At 30.5% G+C, this 25182-nt stretch overlaps 1 protein-coding gene and 1 pseudogene across 1 annotated transcript; one reads left to right on the top strand and one right to left on the bottom strand.

Moving 5' to 3' along the window:
• Positions 1-13800: 13800 nt before the first annotated feature.
• Positions 13801-14655, top strand: LOC143431370 (histone-lysine N-methyltransferase SETMAR pseudogene; annotated as a pseudogene).
• A 1680-nt stretch (positions 14656-16335) lies between these two features.
• LOC143431142 (uncharacterized) lies at positions 16336-20086 on the bottom strand. The gene is made up of 3 exons (XM_076907679.1): positions 19764-20086; positions 18050-18495; positions 16336-16555 (listed from the first exon to the last, which is right to left on the bottom strand). Exons 1-3 carry the CDS (start codon positions 19969-19971, stop codon positions 16370-16372), a joined length of 840 nt encoding a protein of 279 aa, XP_076763794.1. The 5' UTR covers positions 19972-20086; the 3' UTR covers positions 16336-16369.
• Positions 20087-25182: the final 5096 nt, after the last annotated feature.

The raw sequence follows: 25182 nt of genomic DNA, 5'->3' as shown, positions 1-25182 counted from the left end.
AGATTTTTTGTCACTTCGATATCAATAGTCATTTTTACTTTTTTCTGATTGGTCCTTTTAGTATCCGCCAGTATTTCCTCCACCAATGGCCTTGTTCTATTCTTGATTTTCATAAAATTCGATATTTCCTTATGCGGCTTCCCCTTTTCCTCCTGTCGCTTTGACTTCCGCCAATTCCTTCTTCCACAGCTTGTTTTCCCATCCTTTACACATTTCTTTCTCTTTCTATCTTCTTTACTTCTGTTTCTTTCCTAACTAAGGGTCCCGCTTCCTTTATTGCTTTCTTCTTTGGATTATTTTTTTTTCTCTCCTTGTAACGTTTCTTTCTTTTTTATTACTTTTTCATTATTTTATTCTTTATTAGTTCTTTTAATTTTTCCTTATCCATTCCCACATTTCTATTTCATTATTTTTTTCATTATCTCCCTTCTTCGAACGTGTTTTCGTTATTCTTTCGAACGTGCTTTTTGTTATTCTATAATTTATTCTTTCATATATATTTTACTATTTTAAATTTTGGACTTACACTATTCTTATGGTTCTACAATTACACGGATGCTAGACTTTCTTTATATTAAGTTCGTTGAATTAGAGGTAACTTACAATTGTTTTTTTATTTTACAGTTTATTATCACTTGTTTTAATAGTTTATCACATTCTAGTAACAAAACTGTTGTCCGTTGTGCGAACGCTCCTTACACAGCGTTCACTTCTTACGTTCTCTCTCAGTTTAATAACTAGGTTAGGTTAGGTTAGGTTTATTGTTTCCCTTTTGTTTTACAAATCATTCCTTTCTTGATTTATATTTTTTTCAGTCTTTGCTTTTTACAAATTTTAATTTTTGGTTGCTATTTACATTATTTCTTTACATACTATTTATTATTTTACCTAATATTTAATAGTGACTGAAATAAAATAAAATTAAAACAAACCAAATAGAAATAAAATTAATACAAAACAGAATTATAATATAAATAGTGGTCTGTTTCTCTTTTTCCTTTTTATTCTTAAACTTTTACTTCTCTCTTTGTTTTTCTTATACATTTCTTTAGAGATTATATGTGGCTTAATAGTCACTTATTATTTCCTTTACATCTGTTTCTGATTGTAATCCTTTTTTCTGCAGTTTTTTAGACAGTGTACTCCTAGCTTATTAATTTTTTGGGCATGTCTAAGTTACATGGTTGATGTCCTTTTCCTCTATTTCACACTCATAGTTCGGTGATGTTAGTTTTTTTTTTTTGTATAAGAACTGGGTTAGATTGTACTGATTTGTTATTATTTTTTCTTATTCTGTTTAATGTAATTATCGCGCATCTACTTCACTTTTTTAGTTCATCAAATTAAGGTTTTCTTTTACTTGCATTGTTTTTTCTATTGAAGTATTCTCTTTCTTTCCATTGGCTTTGATTTTTTATCTTCTCAGTCATTTTTCTCCATATTTCTTCTTTGTAGGATATCCTGTTGTCTGACGTTGGTATTTTTATTATATCATTTGGTTGTTTCTTCGCTCCTTCTTTGATTGCTTTTTCTGCTTTTTTCTTACCTTTTATACCTGTGTATGTAAGGATCCATATTAACGTTAATTTTGTTTTTTGAATTTTATTACCTTTCCTTGAATTTTGTGCTTCTTCTATTTTACTGTTTATTTTTTTCCCTTTTGTAATTGGATATTTTCTAGAATGCTTCTAGAGTCAGAAAAGATTGCTATATCTATGTCATTGTTTTCATTTAAAAGTTTTTCTACCTTTATTAGTGCTTCGTATACGGCGATAGCTCCAGTAGTGAATATTGTAGCCCTATTGCTGATTGCTTTAGATTCTATATTCCACCGATTACTAGTTTCTCATTACGATATCTATTCCTTCAGTCTGTAGGTTTTTTTGCATGGTTTGCTTAGCAGTACTATTACTGACTCCTTTCATTCCTTAAAGATGTTTCTTGTTTTCCAGATTTTACTGTATATTTCTAAGAGGGTCTTCTTATATTCTGTAACTAAGTTTATAATCATTTTATTGTCTATACCATTTTTATCTGGAGCTAGTTTTTCTTCCAGTTTGTATAAGGCTTGGTTTTTGTGTTATTGTTTTTCTATGTATTGTTTGTTATTTCTCTTCTTTGATCTTGATCTGGATTTTCTACTGATTCTTCTGTCGTCTTAATAATATATAAGTGAAAAATGCCTGTATTTTACTATGAGCTATAGTTTTACCCTTCACCTCTTTCTTCATACCATCGTGATTTTTTCATTATCTTGTATTTGTTTCGGTCTATCTTGTTTTGATTGTACCCAGGCAACGCAACTTTGTCATAGAGTAAGAACACCGTGATGTCATTTTCATCGTGTGACATCACTTCCATAGTAATCTACCACTGTATTCCGCTGTGGCTGATGGCACACTGTGACTATTTTAGAATCAAAATAAGTAAACTGTTCAATTTTGTTATTTTTAATATTTGTTTATAATTTGGATAGCAAAATGTCACGTCTATTTTTTTAGAGACGAACACATATATACACGCACGCACGAACGCACACACGCACACATACACAAGACAAGTGGAGGAAAGTTAAACATTTCTAACAAGGAGTATTTTTGGTTTATCGGTTAAGATAACGATACTATATATGGCCGGTGCGAATAATTCTGTTTAGAAAGTACTTTACAAGATCGATACTCGCTGCCTCACTATGTAACTTTCGCTCACTTTCTCTCTTCCTCTTTCTGTTTGAGTGATATCCTCGATTGTTTTATCATATATATGTACTCGTTACTACATACATATACAGTGCTGGACAAAAGTATTGGCACAGCATGATTGTTATGATAAAAATGCTTATAACTATGAAACAAATTGTTAAAAAGGAAAAATTTGTTTACACGTTTATTTATTTATTATTCTAGATTATTATTTAACAGAAACAGTAATATAAATAAAGTGATATGCGAAATAATAACAAAAACATATTTATTGAGCGTTTTAAGCATGGACAAAAGTATTGGCACATTATACAAAATTTAGTGTAGTTGTATCTCTCCGAAAAAAATCCGATTGTCACTTGATGGTATAGGTAGGGGATTCCCTGATAGTCATTTTTTCTAACAGTCATCCTTAAGTTCAGTCGATTAGCAACATAGGAAATATAACAAGCAACAATGTCAAGAAGAGGGAAAGAAACTACAAGTGAAGAGAGAAAAATAATATTAAATTTGCACAAAATGCGAAAATCTTATAGTGAAATAGCAAAAAGTGTTAATAGAAGTCGATTCACTATTAGAAGTGTCGTAAAACGATTTGAGAATCAATCAGATTTCAAAAGTAGGAATCGAAGTGGACGTCCCTCAAAGTTAACAGTTAGAGAAAAACGGAAAATTGTAAAGGAAGTGAAAATAAATTGTAAATTAAACTCATCACAACTTAGAGCAAAGTTAAATGAAGAAAATAAAAAAGAAGTAAGTTCGAAAACTATACGGAGAGTGTTAAAAGATGCGGGATATTCTGCGTGTGTCGCAAGAAGGAAACCATACATATCCAAGAAGAATCGGAAGATGAGAAAAGAATTTGCAAAAGAATTTATAAAAAAGGATCCCACATTCTGGAATAACGTATTATTTTCAGATGAAACTAAATTTAATATATTTAAATCAGATGGCAGAGTATTAGTTTGGAGAAAGCCAAATACGGAAATGGATCCACAACATTTACAAGCCACTGTGAAACATGGAGGAGGTGGAGTCATGGTATGGGGTTCCATTGCAGCGTCTGGGGTTGGCGAATTAGTATTCATAGATGAGATTATGGACAAATATGTATATTTAAATATATTAAAGGAAAATTTATTTAAAAGTGCTAATAAATTAAATCTCCCGCGTGATTTTTATTTTCAACAAGACCATGATCCAAAACATACTGCCTATATTGTACGACAATGGATCGTTTACAATACCGCACATACATTAAATACCCCACCCCAGAGTCCAGACATGAATCCCATCGAACATGTTTGGAATGAATTAGAAAAAAAAATTAGAAAATATAATATAACAAACAAAAACCAATTAAAAGCTATTATTTTACAAGAATGGAACAATATAGAGCCGGATTTTACAAAAAAATTGGTAACTTCAATGCCAAAACGATTGAAGGAAGTTATCATGAGGAATGGAGGGCCAACCAAATATTAATTTTTAATTTCTAAGTACTTTCAATCATTTGTGCCAATACTTTTGTCCATGCTTAAAACGCTCAATAAATATGTTTTTGTTATTATTTCGCATATCACTTTATTTATATTACTGTTTCTGTTAAATAATAATCTAGAATAATAAATAAATAAACGTGTAAACAAATTTTTCCTTTTTAACAATTTGTTTCATAGTTATAAGCATTTTTATCATAACAATCATGCTGTGCCAATACTTTTGTCCAGCACTGTATGTATGCAGGAATGATTGAATCCAAATCGTCTGTTACTTCCCAACTTCTTTTAACCCCTTAACTTGCACGCTCGAGTTAATTCGAACGCGCTAAACAGGCCAAACTGTGCACACTCGAGATAATTCGAGCGGCGTTGTATTTGATGCTGCTATAATTTTTCACACTCGAATATATTCGAGAATTGAAAATAACAATATGAAAGCTAAGAAAAAGAATCGTGTTATTGATATTTATCATTTACATAGGATTGTAAGCTATAATACTTATCTATTCGAGAATAAAATATAGCCTTTTTCCATGGAACAAAAGCGCAGTATATCGAAATTGTCCACTAAAAGAAAAGTTGAATCAGGAGTGATAACAAATGGAAACCTTTGAGGATGTCGATTGGGTTGGACATTGCTTATCTCCTTCCAATCAATGGCCATATCTTCTTCTGAATTATCTTCAGAATCACTACTATACTTATCACTACTGACTTTCTTCTGAGCCTTTTTCTGACAGCGTATGCATATTCAGATTCTGAATCGCTCATTTTTCAATATTTATTTTACTAAAATACAATGTAACATAAAACATAACAACAACAACAACAACAACAACAACAACAACAATAATAATAAAAATATTCTGAAAATTATAAAAGAAATCATACCAATTGTATAAATATCCAATATACCCAATTTTACTTTCTGAAATCACAAAATAACTGACTGTCTATAAAGATATAATTATCTCTGCGCGCCATAGGTGCTTTCTTTTGTTTTATATACAGTTTGATATACATTCTTGCATTTCTGTACTCGTGACGACTGACTGCGATCCGTCGTAGTATTTTCGTAAATTTCGACTCTGTGCAATCCGTTATAGTATTTTCGTGAATTTATATAAAGGCCATTGTATCTTTTATTTTACTATTTAGACGTGAAATATCAAACACTTGTTTCTGTTGTTTTATAGTTTAGTTCAATAGTTACCTAAGTGTTGTAAACTTGCAAAGATAAGTGTATTTTTATAGACAGTCAGTTATTTTGTGATTACAGAAAATAAAATTGGGTATATTAGATATTTATACAATTGGTATATTTTTTTCATTTTCAAATTATTATTATTATTATTATTATTATTATTATTATTATATTTTATTATATTTTATTTTATTTTATATTATATTTTAGTAAAATATATATTGAAAAATGAGCGATTCAGAATTTGAATATGAATACGCAAATTTGTCGGAAAGCGGCTCAGAAGAAAGTGATAATTACAGTAGTGATTCTGAAGATAGTTCAGAAGAAGATTTCCATTTGTTATCACTCCTGGTTCAACTTTTCTTTTGGTGGACAATTCTGATATACTAGCATATTTCAAATTATTTTTTGATGATTCGGTGTTGGATATATTAGTTTTAGAAACAAATAGATATGCGGAACAACAACCGAGTAAATCTGACAGTCAATGGAAAGACGTTGATAAAAATGAAATAATGATATTTCTAGCTATAAATATACTTCAGGGCCTTATAAAAAAACCAGAAGAAAGAATGTATTGGTCGACTAAAGAAATATGGTGTACTCCTGTTTTTCCAAAATTGATGAACCTACGAAGATATCAAAGTATAAAAAGAAATTTACATTTTTGTAATAATGAAACATTTGACCGAAATACCCATCCCAACCCAAAACTTTACAAAATTTGGCCTATTTATGAAATAATAAATAATAAATGTTCTAGTTTATATATACCAGAACGAGATATAACGATTGATGAAAGTCTAATGCTTTATAAAGGTCGATTAGGCTTGGTCCAGTATATTCCACTAAAAAGATCGCGGTTTGGAATAAAATTATTTTTGTTGTGCGAATCTAAAAGTGGCTATCTTTTTTCATCAATTATATACACAGGGAAAGGCACAGTAATAACTGACAAATATAAAGATCTGCCAGTTACTTCCCAAATTGTTGTGACGCTACTAGAACCACTTTTAGACCAAGGCTACTGTCTCACCACTGACAATTATTACACATCACCACAACTAGCAAATTTTTTAATAAGTCATAAAACGGACACGTATGGGACTGTAAGGAAGAATAGAAAAGATGTACCAAAATTTATTCAAAACAAAAAATTGAAAAAGGGTGAAATAGTAGCTGCACGACGTGGAAAAGTGATGATAATGAAGTGGCAAGATAAAAGAGACATTTGTTTGCTATCTACAGTTCATAACACCGAAAAGGCAACTACAAACGAAACGGATAAAGACGATAATGTTATATCGAAACCGAAAGTGGTAATAGATTATAATGAAACGATGGGAGGTGTTGATCGTCTAGATCAGCACTTACATGATTATCCCATTACCAGAAAAAGGGGAAAAAAATATTATAAAAAAATATTCTTTCATTTATTAGATATTAGCATTTGGAACGCATATGTTTTGTATAAAAAAGATGGAGGTGAAAAAAAAAATTTAGAATTCAGAAGCAAATTAGTGGAAAGTCTCATACAAAACTGTCATAGTGATACAAATATAAAAAAAAATCAGGTAGACCAAAATCTTGTGGAATTCTACGACTAACAGAACGTCATTTTCCCAGTTTTGTTTCACGAACACCAAAAAAAGAAGCTCCCACGAGATATTGCGCTGTGTGTTGTGCTAAAAGGGATAGCAAAGGAAAAAAGAAAAGAAAAGAGAGTCGATACATGTGCAATATTTGCAATGTTGGGCTATGTGCTGCACCTTGCTTCGAAATATACCACACGAAAGAAAATTTTGAATAATTTTTTAAAATAAATATTAGTATTATTTTTGTTGTAAAAGTATAAATAAATATTTTAACTGATAAAAATGTTTTTCACGAAATAGTAATTCGAAACGAAAAATAAAAAATCCAAAATCAAACTAAAAATTTTGAATTTTTTTTATTTTTTTGCCAAAACAATGTTCTAAAGTTTGTTTTTTTACATTAAAAAAAATTGATTTTTTTTGGCCGGTTTTTTTCAAAAAAACTGTTCGTTAAGGGGTTAACGGTGGTGTTGCTGTGGAATTAACTTTTCTATAAAATGCTTCTGAACGATTAGTATTTATTCTAACTTATATTTCGGTAACAGATCGAGAGATGTGGTAAGTTAATATTTTCGAACTGATTTGAATATTGCTGATGAGTTATGTAAGTTTTTCGGTGGGTGTATTTTTTGTAGCTAGGACAAGCGGATTCGTCGATGGAGATTTTACGAAATTTAATGAGGGAAGCGGCTGTTGAAGTTCATTGACTATTGAAAATTCTGATACCGAATCTTACTCTTGGGTGACGCACACGAGAATTCCACGTGTCCTAATCTTGACCGTAGCAAACAATAAACCGAAAAGCACCTCGACTTTGAAAGTAATGACTTTTTCGACATTATTCTTGTTATGGACAACTGTTTGCCAAATGTGGCTATATTCGATAATCTCCAAAGGACGGGTCGACGATAGCCGATATAATAGTTTTGCAAAATTAACGGACACGGGTAAACGTTCTTTTGTTTATAGTAAATTCTTAGATAATTTTTAATGGATCTTAACATTGTCAAAAATGAAAAACGTCAAATTAACACTACACTGATGTAAATCAATTTACATTGTTATAAACAAATTTCTTCTTTAAAAATAATATTACATATTTGGTTAATTTAGTAATTATTTACATTAAAGGACACCGTATAGATGATCTTGATTATTTACATACATCATATTTTATAATACATATTAAATCTAATACACTTTCGCTCCTACACTAATTCCCATGATTATACCTTACGTCTCTTTCTCTCTTGCACTCGCTTTACGTGGTCGCTCACCTGTCGTCCGTGTTTATTATTATTTATTGCGTCGTTGACACCGGTAATGAACACGCTTATGTATCGATAATTTTCACTCATTGATTCTATTACTATTACTAATGATAATTAACGATCCTCTTTTCTTTTGGCTAGTTCGATATGACAGTTAATGGTCCTAATATTTCCTATGTAACATTAAAGAGTAATATTGTATAACATAACATAATGTAATAATATCACATATATTATATAATTTTATCAGGCATAATAACATTTTATTATGTTGGAATACGTAATAATAATAACACATTACAGTTTGAAGATTCGAATCCTCGATAGATAAGGAACTTAAAGATAGTAACTACGGTAAGTGCCCAGTTAATATATTTCTCGCCTCATTTATAACTGTGCCAGCGTTAGAAAATAATTCTTATCAGTTAGATAGTTATCTATTTTAATTACCCTTTTGCTGCCTTGTTACATCGAACTTTCGCGGTTCAAGTGTCGATACTGCGCTACATTGTTATATTAAGTATCGATACAAAATATTGGTATTTAATTTAAAATCTATCGATATTCCGATATATAGGTGCCGGCTCCATGCACAATTACATATGAGACAGTGTAATCGGCCGTCATAAAGCGGCCTAATTTTTTAACATAGTCGAACTTTAATCTCATACTTATAAATCGAATTAATAGATTAATCAGATTATATTGGTTAATTTAGTTGTAAATATTAATTGCTTATACGTTATACAAATAAATATTCGAATAAACAGAAACCTTCTGCTCTTAACTTAGACAGCTTATACGATCGCAATTTTTATACTTACTTTTGGTTTAAACATATTGCAAACGTTACATATGATATGTTCTCTGTTCAAATTTCTATTTATGCGTATAATCTTGCACGTTATTCATACTACGAAAATAGACAATATTTTATAATTTAAATAAATATATAAAGCACTATTGAATATTTCTAAATGCAGGAAAATAATTATATTTCTGCATATAAATTAAGTTTCTACGTATATGCACGAATAGGCAAAATATTAAATACAATGTACAATGTACAATGTACAAACTGAGAACACGCACATTTATCGATGCTTAAACTTACATTAAGAGTAAAAGAAGCAGACAATTTTCAAACGAGCGTGTACACTATTAATGTACTTAAGAATTTATTTTAAACAGATGCAGATTGATATACAAATGACTGATTCCAAATCGTCGAAGATGAAAAACGTCAAATCGATACTACACTGATAGAAGTAGATTTACATTGTTATAAATACAAAAAACTTTTTCTTTATAAATAATATACAATATTAAGTGATTTTTAGGCAAACTTTGCTCAATTTTCGTCACACTATACACCGCAATTTTTTCATCTCAAATTCATACTAAATATATGTGGTTATCGTGGTAATTATTTACATTAAGGGACACCGCATGGATAATTTTGACACTTTTTCTTTACACGTACATATGTATATCGTTAAGGGCATGACTCTAACAACAATTTACTGTTGGACTATTTCAATATGTCAACGTAGAAGCAAAAAAGCACGTGCAGAGTTTGCGTCTTCATTTTTCTTAGGCGAGTGTCCTCACTGTTCGTATAGTTCTGGTAGCGTATAAACATCCTTCGGAACATCGCGCATCCATTTGCATCAGGTTATAGGCCCAGTATTACGTATTTTAATCGATATTCTTTTCTTTATTATGAACACCGTGTGACTAGATTATAAATAAAAAGTGGGAAACCGATACTATAATAAATGCTTAAACTATACATCGGTGTTATTAAGTGTAAGGTATTAAGTGCAATTATCAATGGAACATTAAGTATATAGTTAAAATATTTAAATTGCAATATCTAAAACAGAGATCTATCATAACAGAACTTTAGTGTAGTGCCTTTGTTATGTACTTATATATATAACAAAGGCAAATAATAAAACAAAAAGAACGAAGAAAGTTCCAAAACAAGAAGAAATATCAAGCAATTTGATGGAGACAGATATAGTGTATGAACAGTGAAGGTTCGCGCATTATTGAATTAGCTAGGTGCAGTCACCCAATTCCTCAGATAGTAATAGAAGAATGGAAAAGGCAACCACCGAGAGCAGTGCATCCGAGATTCTAAAGAAATTCGACTCGATATACGAGAGAAAGAGTTTGGCCATACAACTGGCTATCAGAAAAAGATTTTCAGGCCTGAAATTGCAAGGTGACGAACCGCTAATGTTTTTATAATGTTTTTCATAATGTTTGTCGATTTGGTAACGGAGTTATTAACAGCAGGTGCAAAAATGGAAGAACTGGACCTATTATTAACTCGAAAAACATATTTAAAAAAGGTGAACGGCTAGTGGAAGATGCAGCGGGGCCCACTAACGGGCCTAATGCGAGTTAATGCGGGTTGCCCAGAAACGATCGTAGCTGAGAAGAAAACGATATTCTATAATAATTTTTTTCGACTCCGGAACATTGTATTTTCCAGCTTTAACAAACTGCAGCCTCCAATGAAAATATCCATTGCGAAGAACGGCACGTAGGTATAATGAAGTGACAATTGGAATGGGACAATTGAAGTCGTTAGCAGTACAGGAGTAAAAGGTACGTTGAAGAATGTATTCTTTTGTCTGAAAGTATCGTACAACTTACTGTCCATGCGAAGGATGCAGGAAGCAGGAATGAATGTTGTTTTCAACAAGGAAGGAAAAGTTGTAGAGGTAATAAAAGATAATTAGATGATACTAAGAGGTTAAGATCTTAGGTAACTTATCAACATATAGATTTTAAAGTTATTAAAGGTATAACATTAGCCAATCGCCAGGTTCGTAGTATTATAAATAACAACTGTGAACTGAGGTATCAACAATGTTTAGGCCGCATGGGTAAAATTAAATTTTTAGAATTGTGAAACAAGCAAATGGTCGATGATATGAGCCATATTGACAGAGTTGTGCAGAATGATAATTTATGCGAAATTATGGTAAACAAGCACGGTTATCATTTGGAAAGACACAGAATAAGAATCATGTAAAGTGACTATTGTTTATCATTGACTCGGATGTTTGTGGTTCTGTAACTCGTACAACGATTAATAACGAGAATTATTTTTTATTGTTTGTCGGTGATTATACACATTATTGTATGACATACTTAATGACATATAAATCAGATGTTTTTGCTGCATTTAAAGATTTTGTTGCTAAGAGCGTAGTTTATTTTAATTCAAAGGTTGCTGACTTGTATACCGATAATGGCAAAGAATATTTGTTAACCAAAAAGGAATTAACTATCATTTAACAGTTCCGTGAACCTGTCAATTGAATGGTGTTTCTGAAAGAATGGTTAGGACAATAATAGAAAATCAGTAGAAAAGTCAAATAAATCTGATAGTGATAAATCAGATGTATTAAAGCGTATTAAATCTGATAATGGTAAATCAAATATGCTGATTGGTCATAAATCTGGTGATACTAAATCAGATGTGGCGGGGCCAAGTGTGAAAGTAAGTTAAAATGAGATATAAGTTGAGGGTAAATTTGTAGGTGAAACAGATATTAACAGCAAATCTTCGTATCAGAATACTAGTAATGAAATACAAGAAAATCCTAAGCCTAGAGGGAGTGATAGGATTAAACAACAAACCCCTATATCATACAATGAAGATGATATATATGGTGATTGTCTTTTGGTTGCCCAATGGTTTATATGTAACACTCCAAATTCATTTGACGAAACAGAAACTATGATAGAGTTCAATGGCAACAGGCCATTAATGAAGAGATAAATTCTCTTTTGACAAACAAAACCTGGATTTTAGTACAAAGACCCAAAAATCGAAATATAGCAGATTCTAAATGGATGTTAATACTATTAAGAATAATGAATTTGGAGATAATGAAACTTTTGCAACAGTTGTAAAAATAATAAGTTTCAGATTTATAGTTGCTTCTGCAAATCAATATAATTTACTAATACACCATATGGATGTTAAGACTGCATTTCTAAATGGCGAACTAAAGGAGGAAATTTATATGAATGTATTTATCTATTTTCTGGAGAAAGAAAGTATATGTAAAAATATATATGTTGCCTTATATGTTGATGATCTTGTGATTGCTACTGCTGATTACGAAATAATGGAAAGTTTTAAGAAATATTTAATTGGCAGATGACCGGTTTAAAGGAAATAAAGTATTTTGTTGGTATTAAAGTAGAAAGGTGTAATGATAAAATAACATTGGATTAAAGTGCTTACATAGAAACAGTATCAGAGAAGTTTAATATGCAGGATTGTAAGCCTGTAAGTACATCTCTCCCAAGCAAATTATACAAAGCAAAGTAAGTTATACAAAGGGGTACCTTTTTGAATTATTCGAGCAATGCACTACATGCTGGAATACGAAACGGCAAGCATTGATTGCGACTTCATCCACTGAAGCTAAATACATGGCTCTATTTGAAGCTGTTAAGGAATCAGTTTAAAATAAAAATATACAACTTGAATTTGTTTGTACAAAGAACCAGTTGGCCGATATACTGACAAAGTCATTGTCAGCAGTTAAGTATCTGTAGTTTAGGACAAAAATGGTAATAATATAGTCCACATTATATTAAGTGTACAATAATGTAAGAGATTAATATGAAAATAGAAAAAAAAAATTAAAAATAATAGTAGAATGCATGAGTAGAAATTTATATATATAGTATTTTAAGATGGCTTGATTAGGTTTCTCTGGGTTTCCCTAATTCTCGCAACAAATGTTGAACTATATATGTATATTTCCCCATACACATATGTAGTTTTTTTAGTAAGGCGAACAAGAATAATCTCTAGCGTTTTGAGAAGATATAATATTAGCATGGATAAGAGAATACATTATGAAAGTATTTAAGGAGTGTGTTGGATTATTTCAATATGTCAACATAGAAACAAAAATGAATCTTGAGTTGAGAAATAGAAGCTTGGATATAAACAGTAAAAGAAACCTATCGATTTGAGCGGGCCACCAATTGTTTATACCTAAGTATTTGAAAGAAAAACACGTACAGATTTTGCATTGTCATTTTTCTTAGGCGAGAACACCTCAGATTTTCTGTCGAGTGCCTTCACTGTTCGTATAGCTCTCGTAGAGTATGAACATCCTTTGGAATCCGAGTAATAAAGTAGTTGGTAGAAATAGAAAATCATCGAGCTTGTATTTCACGTACCACTTCTAATAGTAACTGTTTTTAAAAGTTTAATCTATGGCTTCTTGCATTTTCTGAGATATTTGCAAAAAACAGTAGTTGTAGCTACATTCAATATTGTCTATATATGCATATCCATATATCCATGACAATTGTTTCTATCAGGTTGTCAAGTATGAAATGAAGCAAACATCATGTTATTTATTTCAATCGCACACAACTTCATTTAGACGCCGTATCTTTTTTCCTCTTTCTAGCTCATATTTCAGTTTGAAAAAAATTTCATTTGTTTTTTTGTATAGGCGATTAAGTGAGAGCATGGAAATCAGCGAAATTCGTGTGTTCCTCCGTGGAGCCACAACACGGCAGGCAGTCGCCAATATCAATAGTGTGTTCGGTATTCAAATGGCTACAAACGCTACTGTAGCTCGTTCGTTTAAAAAATTTCGTTCGGGAGATTTCGACCCAAAACTCAGGTGGATAATGTCGTCTTGAAAGCCACTGTGAAAGCGAATCCCAGCCAAAGTGCACGTAAATTATCATTAATGTACAATGTATCAAAACAAATAATCTTGACTCAATTGGCATAAATCGGTAAAGTGGAAAAGCTGGACAAGTGGATATCGCATGAATTGACCGATGCACAGAAGGAACGAAGACTCGACGCATGCCTTTTCCTTCTTTCTCGCAACAAAGCCGAATCATTTCTCAATCGAATTGTTACGTGTGATGGAAAATGGATCATGTACGATAATCGTAAGCGTTCATCGCAATGGTTGGACAAAGATGATGGTCACTGTTTGGTGGTCTGGCATCCACCACAGCTTTATGGAACCTGGCCAATCGATCACGGCTGATGTCTATTGTCATCAACTCGACGAAATGGTGAGAAGTCTTGCGATTAAACAGCCAAAATTTAGTTAATCGGACGACTCGAATCCTCCTGCACGACAACGCGAGTTGAAGTTGGAAACTCTACGTCACCCACCATACTCGCCAGACCTTGTCCCCACTGACTATCATTTCTTTCAAAATTTCCGCACTGGCTATCAAAATGGTGTTTCAAGAGTTCATCGACTCCCGAGATTCACAGACTTCTACAGCAAAGGGATAAATGAGTTACCTCTAAAATGGTGAAAGTGTATCGATAATATGGGTGCATACGTTGATTAATAATAAAAAGCTTTTATTGGAAAAAAATCGAATTCAATTATTTGCATTCCTTGCTCCATTTCATACTGGACAACCTCATATAAACACATCGCCACAGCCGAAAAGCAATCTTATGCAACGGATGAATTTAAGAAAATTTTGTTAATACATAAATTCGATAAATCAAATACCGACTTTCTTTTGCAAATGGTTTGAAAATTAAAGCTGGGCAGCTATTACATGCATATGTGTGAAAAAACTTGAATGATCAGAATCTTCACAAATTCAACATATTCAAAAATTATGAGTACAGAATCGATAATTACTCTTTTTCTTACATCGTTTGCTTTTCATTCAGAGTAATTTTTTCAACTAACTACTATCTATTGCTTGAAAAACGCAGTTCCATTATTTATTGTAAAAAGTTTCTATTTAATTATTTTGGGGCCGTTTTGTAGTTTTCTAGGAGCACTAGATAAGCGGTTGCACCATGTTGATATGTACGCTACCATGGTTGTGCATGTAATAAGCAAGATTCAATGAAATAGTAGCAATGGTTTGTTGTAAATACCTAAAAAATTATGAAATCGCCGACTAAGTTATTAGGAGAAATTACTTGGTACTATATCTTTAGCAACATAAATATCAAAGTTATCGGCGTAGTGTCCGAAAAAATAAATAATTACTAGGAAAACTTGTTCAAAATGATGCTCACAACAAATTGAAAAATCATCGAAATCGATGAGAAAATATGTAACTTCTTTACAATTTTCATAAAATATTTCAATTTTTAAATATGTGTACCTAATTACAGTGCTTGTGTAATTCTTTTTTAGTCTTATTATACGTGTGTTCTTTTTTAACAAGCAAAATAAAGATAAAGCAAGAAGAAAAGGAATGAAACGATTAAAAGGCCTGCCTATTATAATAAGCAACTTGTACTCTACAGGTTATTTACAATTAATACATATTATAGTAATAGAATAATTTTTAATAATACTACGAAAAGATGATTGGCCTTACAAAAGTAAGTAATGAATGAGAACTATTCCTTGATGTAATTTACTAAATCTAAGTGACTAAGTAAATTTATTTTCGGCATAAATATATATTAGCTTCATGACATGTGTAATAAATTTCATTTTCATTCTCTTTTGTAACTTTCTATTAGAAAATGATTGAAATAAAACAATTTTTTATCTTTAGAGCACTATCTTTAAGAGACTTCTACCAAAACATAAAATACCAGTATTAGATTGGTGTATCTTTTAGTATGGTGTTATTTCGTTACATAAGCATATATAAATATATATTATATTTTGTTGTATAAACATATATTAAGCTGTGTTTCAAAAATGATAAAAATAAACAGTTTATTTATTTTGATTTTAAAATAGACACAACATAAATATTCTGACAAAAATAATGGCAACAATACGTATCCATTATTTATATTTTATAAAATACAAGGGAAGTGACGCTTCCACAGCTTCCATCGACTGCGCACCACTGAAAATTAGAATTACTTTATGACAGTATCAATTTTATAAGGACTTAAAGGTAGTGCCAGTTTGAAAACTGTTCACCTACTATAGGTTACAAAAAAAAATCCGAAATAATACTGGTATTTGTTTCGATTTTTGATAATTATATCGGTTTGATACTTATGCACGCACGCGTGCACACGCATACACACGATTTAAAGTCCCTTTTCTTAGGCATTATTACCATCGAATTACAATATAGCACAAATGCATAATCCAATGCATATCATCCCTAACATGTAAGCTAAGTCTCGCCTGACACTAGGATCTCGTTTGACAGAACCAGGAAGATTGTACATATTTCTCCAATTAACTGCCCATAATGGAATACCAACATGAAGAATATCTGGGATCATGAACCCAAGATCGCGTACAACCTATTGCACAAAAATCACAAACGAAACATTAAAATTAAAATTTAATATTATTTTGTAGTTGTTCTGATGCATTACCATTACCACATGCATATTGCTCGAATAGCTGTACATACGCGTATACAGATACATATACTAAAATGCATTGAATATTACTTATCACCGAAAACTGAAACCCGATATACGGATGAAAAAGGAAAACGACTAACGTCTTTCTTTTTTTAAATTATTCATTATTCTTCATATTTCCAAAATTCTTTTTCTCAATCTTTTTGTCACTTTTCGAAAGTTTTAGGCTAACCAACAAAAAAATTGCAACTTAATAATAATTATTTATAGAAAATATCAAACTTTGTCATTACGCTTCTAAAGTACACCAACAATTTAGACACTTGTCGGTCTCTCTTTTCGATACCTTCCACTTATGAACAAATTAATTGTTTTTATATATGTATTAATTAATTACTTAAGGCTTACAGCCTGAATTGATGTTCAGTGATCGAGACTTCGAAGAGTAGATCGCGTAGAATAAGAATAGATTCGCGTTCAACGTTTCACCAAGCATTGCAGTTAGTTTCATCAGGCTTTAATCACACTATCATGAAACAAGTTAACTATTTGATTGTCAATTATTTCTTCAATTGACTATCAAATAAAATCCTTCTTTATATTGTTTTTTGTATGAATAAATATTTTCTAAAATAATTCAAACATAGAGGATTATATGCATATTATGTAAGAGTAATGTACAACATACATTTTTAGATTATTTAAGTATAAGATAGTAAGCTACTATAAAATTGTTTAACATGGTAAATTGACTTACCATTAGAAAATCACTGAAACTGATCGCTTAAGCTAACTGGTTTTTCAGTTATGTTTATGTAGATATTATAATCATTTTGATAAGGTATAAAAATTAAAAATCATGGGATATACTACTAATAAGATAATTATTTGTATAAAAACATCTATAATATGGCTCTTTGCGTCAGATTTATATTCAACTATAAAATATTGTTTCATGATATTGTATGGTGTAAAGTCAGGTGTAAAAAAAAGAAGAAAAAGATCCGATTCACATTGTAACACATAAAATGAATTTGCACATTCACAGTTTCAGCATAAGGGATGCAAGGAATAATTAGAAATTATGTATTTTTGGAATCCATTGCTTACTACAGCCAATATTAAGTTATTTAACCAAATATGTAATTAGTGTCTTCTGGCTGAACAGGGATGGTTTCATTTTAAACTATAAAGATTTAAAGGGTTGATAAGAAAAATCATAAAAGTCTATTACTGGCAGATTCTATATAAATACTGTTTTCTTTGAACATTAGAATGCAATATGTTAATATTACATAAATTAAAAGATGCAAGACAATGGTGAAAATATGAGAGGCATAAAACTTAATGTTCAGTTTTACAAAAAAATAGCCAAAACTCAGCTCTCATTATTTCCCCCACTGACCTTTCATTTTTAAATACTATTACCTGATGTGCATATCCTTCTCCTCTAACAACATTAGCAACAAATTGATCCCAACCACCTGCTACAATATGTAAAATAGCTATCGTAGCTATACCGAATGCTTTTCTATGAGTTATTGCATTTTTATTATCTGCCAGATGAACAACTAGGAAAGTGGATATCAACTCGGTGACAGAGAAAAACAATTGATGGTACCACTGGGAATAGAATTCATCATTCCAATAATTCATATAAACCCACCAAGTATAGTAATGGGAGAAAATAGCAGTTGAAAACAGGATCATCATAGAAAATCTAAGGCGATTATGAAAAGCTAGCCATGTTAGATGTTTTGTTACTTCGTAAAATGTGATAATTCCAATTACAATTGTCATCCATATTTTTAAAGTGTTCAATGTTGCATTAAAGTACATATGTTTATAAGAAGCAATGCCAGATTCGTATGACCCTGCAATAATGAACTTGATACTTTTTGGAATCTAGGTAAAAATTGTTTTCAAATGATTATTATAAGCATATAAGGAAAACCTCTTCTCTGACTCCATAAGAGACTAGAATATATGAAAATTAAAATTTTGTACCTTTCATAAGAAATTTAAAATGGTTATTATTGTTATCTTATCATAAAATGTTTTACTTTCAAAAGTATTATGCACAAAAATATAATTATAATGTAGAAACGTAGCTATTCTAATGAATACTAAGCTTAGCAATCTCCTGTTAAACTCCCAAATGCTGAACATATTATTATTAATTAACATATTTTCTATCAAACCATTTTAAACAAATGATTCAAACACTTTCTTTTTACTTCATATTCTTACCAAATCATGTTTTAATTCTATATGACAGTTTCTTTTTTCAAATATTTCTAATTTATATTACAAGGAATATTCATTGAACTTGGAATATGATGAACTTGGATCCACAGTCCTTTTGTACAAAGATTATATTCTTCCAAGGGAAAGAATATAAAAAACAAAGCATGAGTATTATATTTGTTAAAGTAAAAAGTACAGTTATTTTCAAGTAATAGATACATATGAGAGGATCATATATAAAGTAATAAATATATATTACAGATTATATGAAACAATAATAACATTTATTATGAGATATTAAACTATGAATAAAAAGTTTTGGAAGATTTTGATACTAGTACCAAACTCATTCAGGCATCGTGTAAATTAAATTATTTATGAAATACATGAGCAATATGACTAAAAAAAATTGTGATCATTAGTATCGTTTTATATACCACAAAATAATAATGACATAATGTCGCATATGATAAATATAATAGAGGGCATGTTTAAAAGATACAAAGAAAGAATGGAATTTTCTATCATTTGAACATTCTGCCATTCAAATGGAATGTCTTTTAGCAACAGATCAGAATTGCATCGATTAAAAATAAAGAATTCTATTAATTATGATCAAATATAGTTATTTATGTTAACAAATTTATGTAATTTAGTAACAAAAAAGTGTTTGGAATTTATAAATATCTAAAGAAGCTATCTATCTTCCAGATATTCATTTGACAAAAATATAATTGTTCAGATATCAAAAAATTTCTTAAACTATTTGTCTTGTTTTTAGTTCAGATATGGAAGATTATTATATCTCCTAAACCTACCAAAATAAAAGACACAAAGTCGGTAGATTTTCCTTGTACACCTTTACATAATATGTATAGAAATAAAATTGACTTACCTTTAAATACTGTATCCCAACATGAACAAGAACAATACTGCTTATCCACATCTCGTGAGTATTCTTGCCAAAAGTAATATAAAAATGCAATATGTAACGGTGGTATTGTTAACGGTGCTAATATCCCTATTGTTTTTGAGCTGCACGATGCAAAATTTGTATATAGCACACGTTTTAATACCTTTGTGAAACCCATATGTATAAACATTTATTTATATCAATAGGAAACTCAAATTACATTGAAAAATAGAATATACGTGTAGCGACCATTTTATAATCGCTTGATTAACCTTTAATTATAATTGGTATTAGTTCAATCTATGTTATCCATTCTGATTGAATAATATAATTTATGAAAATTGGCAACACACACTTTTGGTATCACAACCGAATTAAGGTAAAGTTGTATTTTAATCTGGCAACATTTGGTTTAACGTGTTTCATTAATAAAATTCTGCTCAAAAATATATATTACAGATGTCTAGATATTTTGCATAGTGATATGTTCTGATTGTTCCAATTACAAAATATAATTCTATTAATACAATGTATTATTTGCACATTGCAATTACAGTGTTTCAGTTACGCTCACTGAATATTTATGTTTATTCATTTTTCTCACAAAGTTAATAGTAACTAGGTGATTCGAGTTTCAATATATATAACAATAATATATTCATAATACTATTAATTTCGATTTCAATAAAAATCTCTCTTTGCATTTGATAATGAAATGTGTTACAGTAAAAATTCGAATCTTTACCACTTTACGTTTTTAAAGTGAAATATATCGTATAAATTAATTTTTAGTTTAATATTAACGGTGTTTCAACTGTCACAGACAGTGTTTTATAGATATGTACTTTCATATTCACATGATACTGTATACAAGGTGCTCAAATTGGCACAAATAAGTACAGCAACAATTATAATGTAATATTTCTATTCTTAGCCTCCAAAGTTCTTCTACCTATAAATGAAGAGCTTTGCGTCTTTGTAAGAATCCTTGCGCATGCGCGAGTTATTATTCTTAACCACGAATCACATACAATTACATTTAAAATTATACATACAAATTTATATTTATATTGAATATCCTTGCAAATTTGCTACGATATGAAAAAAATATAATATTTGGAGATTATGGAGTTTATTCGACAATGGTAAAATATACCTTCAGATTTAGCGTGTTTATGTAGCATGTGAACTTAGCTTCAGTGTTCTCGCTAGCAACGGGTGATTAAACAGAGGGGAAATCAACAATCCAGAGCTCGTATTATATAGGTTTAGTTTCATTGTTTACTACTGGTTTCACATTTAACTGTAAATGCTTGATAACCAGTAGATGGTGTTTGTAAAGACCATTACGCTTTTATTTTGCCTAACGAAAACGGTCCAATATGTTTTTTCTTTATACTCTTTCCTATTCCTTAGGTATCTTTACGATATTTTTACGTTTTGTATAATATATTAAAGTAAATACTCAGACAATACACGACAAGATGGTGACGACACCATACCGACACTGTGTTGCCACTTCCGAGGAATGTCAGCAGATCCACAGCCGACCGGATTCGTTAACTAAAATGCCAGCACCATCGTAACACGCCTGCCTTCGTTCCATTCATGAATCTCCTCAGCAGTGGCGTAGGATCACATTTGCTAACTGGGAACCTGTGTTTTCATACAAATTAAAACCGTTAGATGTCAGTAGATGTTCAACATATGAGTATTAATAGATATTTAGATAGTTGTTTTCCAATAGTTATAGTTATCGAGAGAGCCAAATATATTTTTTTCAACTCGTCATAAAATAAAAATATTATTTATAAAATAAAATATTACTTATAAAACAAAAATTCATGCTGTTGCGTCCCTAACTTCGCCTTGTGTAATTTCTTAAATAACATGCTGTCATCGTATTTAATATAACCCTCAATTGCATGAATTTGTAACGATGAATTGAAAAAAATATATGTAAAATAAATGTATATATTTTTATGATGAAGTAATTAACGACTTTATGGAAAAAATCGCCGTATCGAGCTAGTTTATAGAAAATAATAAAATCGAGTTATTATATTTTTGTTTCGTGCCGGTATGTCTATTTTAGAATCAAAATAAATAAATTGCTGAATTTAGTCATTTTTCGTATTCGTTTATAATTTTTATGGAAACAGCTTCCCCATTAGTAAATATCAGTCTACGCCATTGCTACGCGTGTTACTATGGTGAGCTGATAGTGTCATTGCAACGGCGATGTTGCTCCTCTACCATATCGCGGTGCTTTAATAGTGCCGTGACACGAGTGTCACCCCAATGTTAAGAAGACACAGTATACAGTAGCGAAACCTCCTATCGGTGACTTTGATGTCGGTGTTCCAAAAAAAATTGAGTGCGCATGCGCGTCATAAAAATCCAGTTCGCAGAGCCATCTGGATTTCAATCTCACTTGCATTTTTTTACTCTCTATCTGCCCAACTTATTTCTACATTTAGTTAATCAAAATTTAATAAAAATAATAAATGTATTATTTCTAATACACTGTAAAATAAGGAAAGAAAGCAAAAATCAAAAAAATATAAAATACACATGTTACTATGACTATAAAAATGTAAGAACATAAATATTATACAAGGTAAACAAGAGAAAATATAATGAAAAATACAAAAAATATATTATACATTGTATATTTTATTTTAAAATTTATTTTAGTTATTTTATATATACTTAATACCTACATATACAAATATATCGGTAACAAACATATAATATCTTAAAAGTAAAGGTTTCATTAATGAAAAAACGAAGATATCATATTTTTAATAAAAATATACTTGCATAAATTAATATATACATATATAAAAATATATTGCATAAATTTATATATATATATATATATATATTGCAACCTATTTTTTATTTCTTCCAACTCCTTTCATATTTGAGCTACCTGATGTAAATAACTGCAAAGTACGGATTGAAGTAACGCCATTGATTTTTGTAATTCCTTGTAAGTTCATGGGCTTGAAAAAAATAATGGCAAGGCAAATTTTTTAGACTGTGAATCATATCTTCTGCAACGTTTACTTTTACATTGTGCGCCTATTTGTCTAGCTGTTAAAATCTTCTGTTAATAACTTATAACCTAGTTCCCTAAAATTGTTATATTCATGTCGTCTACTCGTCGTGACTGGTTTTTCCTTCTTTTCCTTCACATGCAATCGCCGAATTTGTTCATGCAATGCTCTATTTTGCGCTGGTAATTTTTTAACTTGTTCGCATAATTTTTTTACTCCAAGACTATCATCTAACAATTTCTTTGTACGAGTCATCACCATGCTCATTTCAGGCTCTTCAGCCTTTGTAATATTTAAATCTGTCAGATTCGTAAAATGGATTTTTAAATATATGATATACAACTATATAATTATAAATTAGCTGACACAAAATGAACAACAAAATAATATGAAATAAAATAAAATAAAATACAGTAAAAGTATAAACTTATGGTTTCATTACTTCTATCTCAAAATTACTGGTAGCAGAATGACAGGTTAGCAGAATTATTTTAGAGGTTTCTGCATTGCTGAAAACAATTTAGGTATAATTTATAAACTTAATAATTAAAAATACAAAAATTCATTATTCCATTAATATATATTACCTATTCCCTTCTGCAACTTTTACAGCCTCTTCCACACATACATTACTACAACAAAATATATATATATATATTATGGAAAATTACAAAAAAATATAAGATATAATTTTAATTATTCTATTAATTTATATTACTTAGTCTCGCCTTCAACTTTTACAGTATCTACTACATTGGCTAAGAAAGAGAGAGAAAAAATACACTAAAGAGCAAGTGAGGCAGAAGTTCAGATGGCTCTGCGATTCGGAATTTATTGACGAGCATGGGCATTAAATTTTGTGCCACACAAAATCATGCTACTTGCGCTACTGTATACTGTGGTCCTGCCACGGAATTCGTTCCATCCATTGCTACTGGCGTGCCAATCGCTGCTTGTCTGGGTAAATTTTTATTTTCCAGAATGATATAAGTTATCACACTAAAAGACATTGTTTGAAGAGTGATCTTTCTACTTCTGGAGAGTAGTCTGTTATAAAGATTGTATTCATATTTGTTTTTTTTTGTGTGTAATGTATTTTACAATAGAATGTCCAACATTTTTCTTGCTTTGTTTACTATTTCATTTGTATGTTTTTCTACTTTGAATTGATGTTAATTGTGTTGTTGTTTTGTACAGATTTTAATTTGGTTATCTGGTATGTTCAGGTAACAGGACAAATAAAAAATGCACTTCTTACTGTTAAAATGGAAGTCCATACTACTTTTACTTTTTCATTCCTCCTTTATACTTTTTTCTTTATGCTTACCAACTTGTGAACAAAAACAGTTTCCACATGTACAGACAACAATCACTGTACAATGTAGGTTGTTGCCAATCTAATTCTCTAAGCACAAAATTAGACAATCAATAATGTTTATATATTAATATGTTTTTGAATTTATTGAATTTTACAAATAACAGTGGTTTAGTTGTTAAATCAGCTCTTAATTCATTTAAAAGATAATAATGTAACATAAACAATTTTTTAGCAAACGCTTCATGCATAAATCTTATCCTTATGTTTATATACCTTGTTCTTTTATTCATCTGTCCTGATCTAATCATCTTGGTTGTTTCTTGATTTCTTCCATCAGCAATTTTAACTATTCCATTTCTAAATAGTAACTTGAAGCCGCAATGAACTCTGTCTCATTTTGTTTGACAAAACCATGATACTTTGCTTTCTAGACTACCATGCTACATGTGCTCCATTTAAATAAACAATACAACCCAATGTATAGTATATTTTTTATACTTTTTCATCATCAGTAAGTCAAGTCTGAGACTCCAAAATATTAGAAGTGGGGAACATTATCTACAAACAACATTTATTCAACTAACAGCTAAAAGGAAAGAAACAAATAAAAAGACTTAATCCAGCTTCTAATTTAAACACGAAAAGGCAGAAGGATCTCACGAATTCGACAAGAGGGTCAAAAAAACTGCAACCCCTATCCTATAAAGAACTTGTGATCCAAAATAAACAGTTAACAAAACTGATAGAACAACTCTCTCTGCAAATTCAAATTCTAATTGATGGAAAAGATAAAAAAGAGAAAGTTCCTATGCCACTGGCTACAGAATTAAGCAACCTAAAATGCACAAAATCAACCGAAGAAATGGAAATCCAACATCTAGACTCTTCCACCACAATGGACTTGACAGAATCGATCTGAGCAAAGGTCACTTCCTCAAGGAAAAACGCCTCAAGAGAACCAGTAACAGGCACAAAAAGGAAGGATGACAACCACCCACAAACCTTTTCAACCTCAGGACAC

The sequence above is a fragment of the Xylocopa sonorina genome, chromosome 17 (genome assembly GCF_050948175.1).
Source record: "Xylocopa sonorina isolate GNS202 chromosome 17, iyXylSono1_principal, whole genome shotgun sequence".
NCBI classification, from domain to species: domain Eukaryota; kingdom Metazoa; phylum Arthropoda; class Insecta; order Hymenoptera; family Apidae; genus Xylocopa; species Xylocopa sonorina.
The sequence above is the reverse complement of the archived record's forward strand: the minus strand, read 5'-3'. Positions and strand labels throughout refer to the sequence as shown.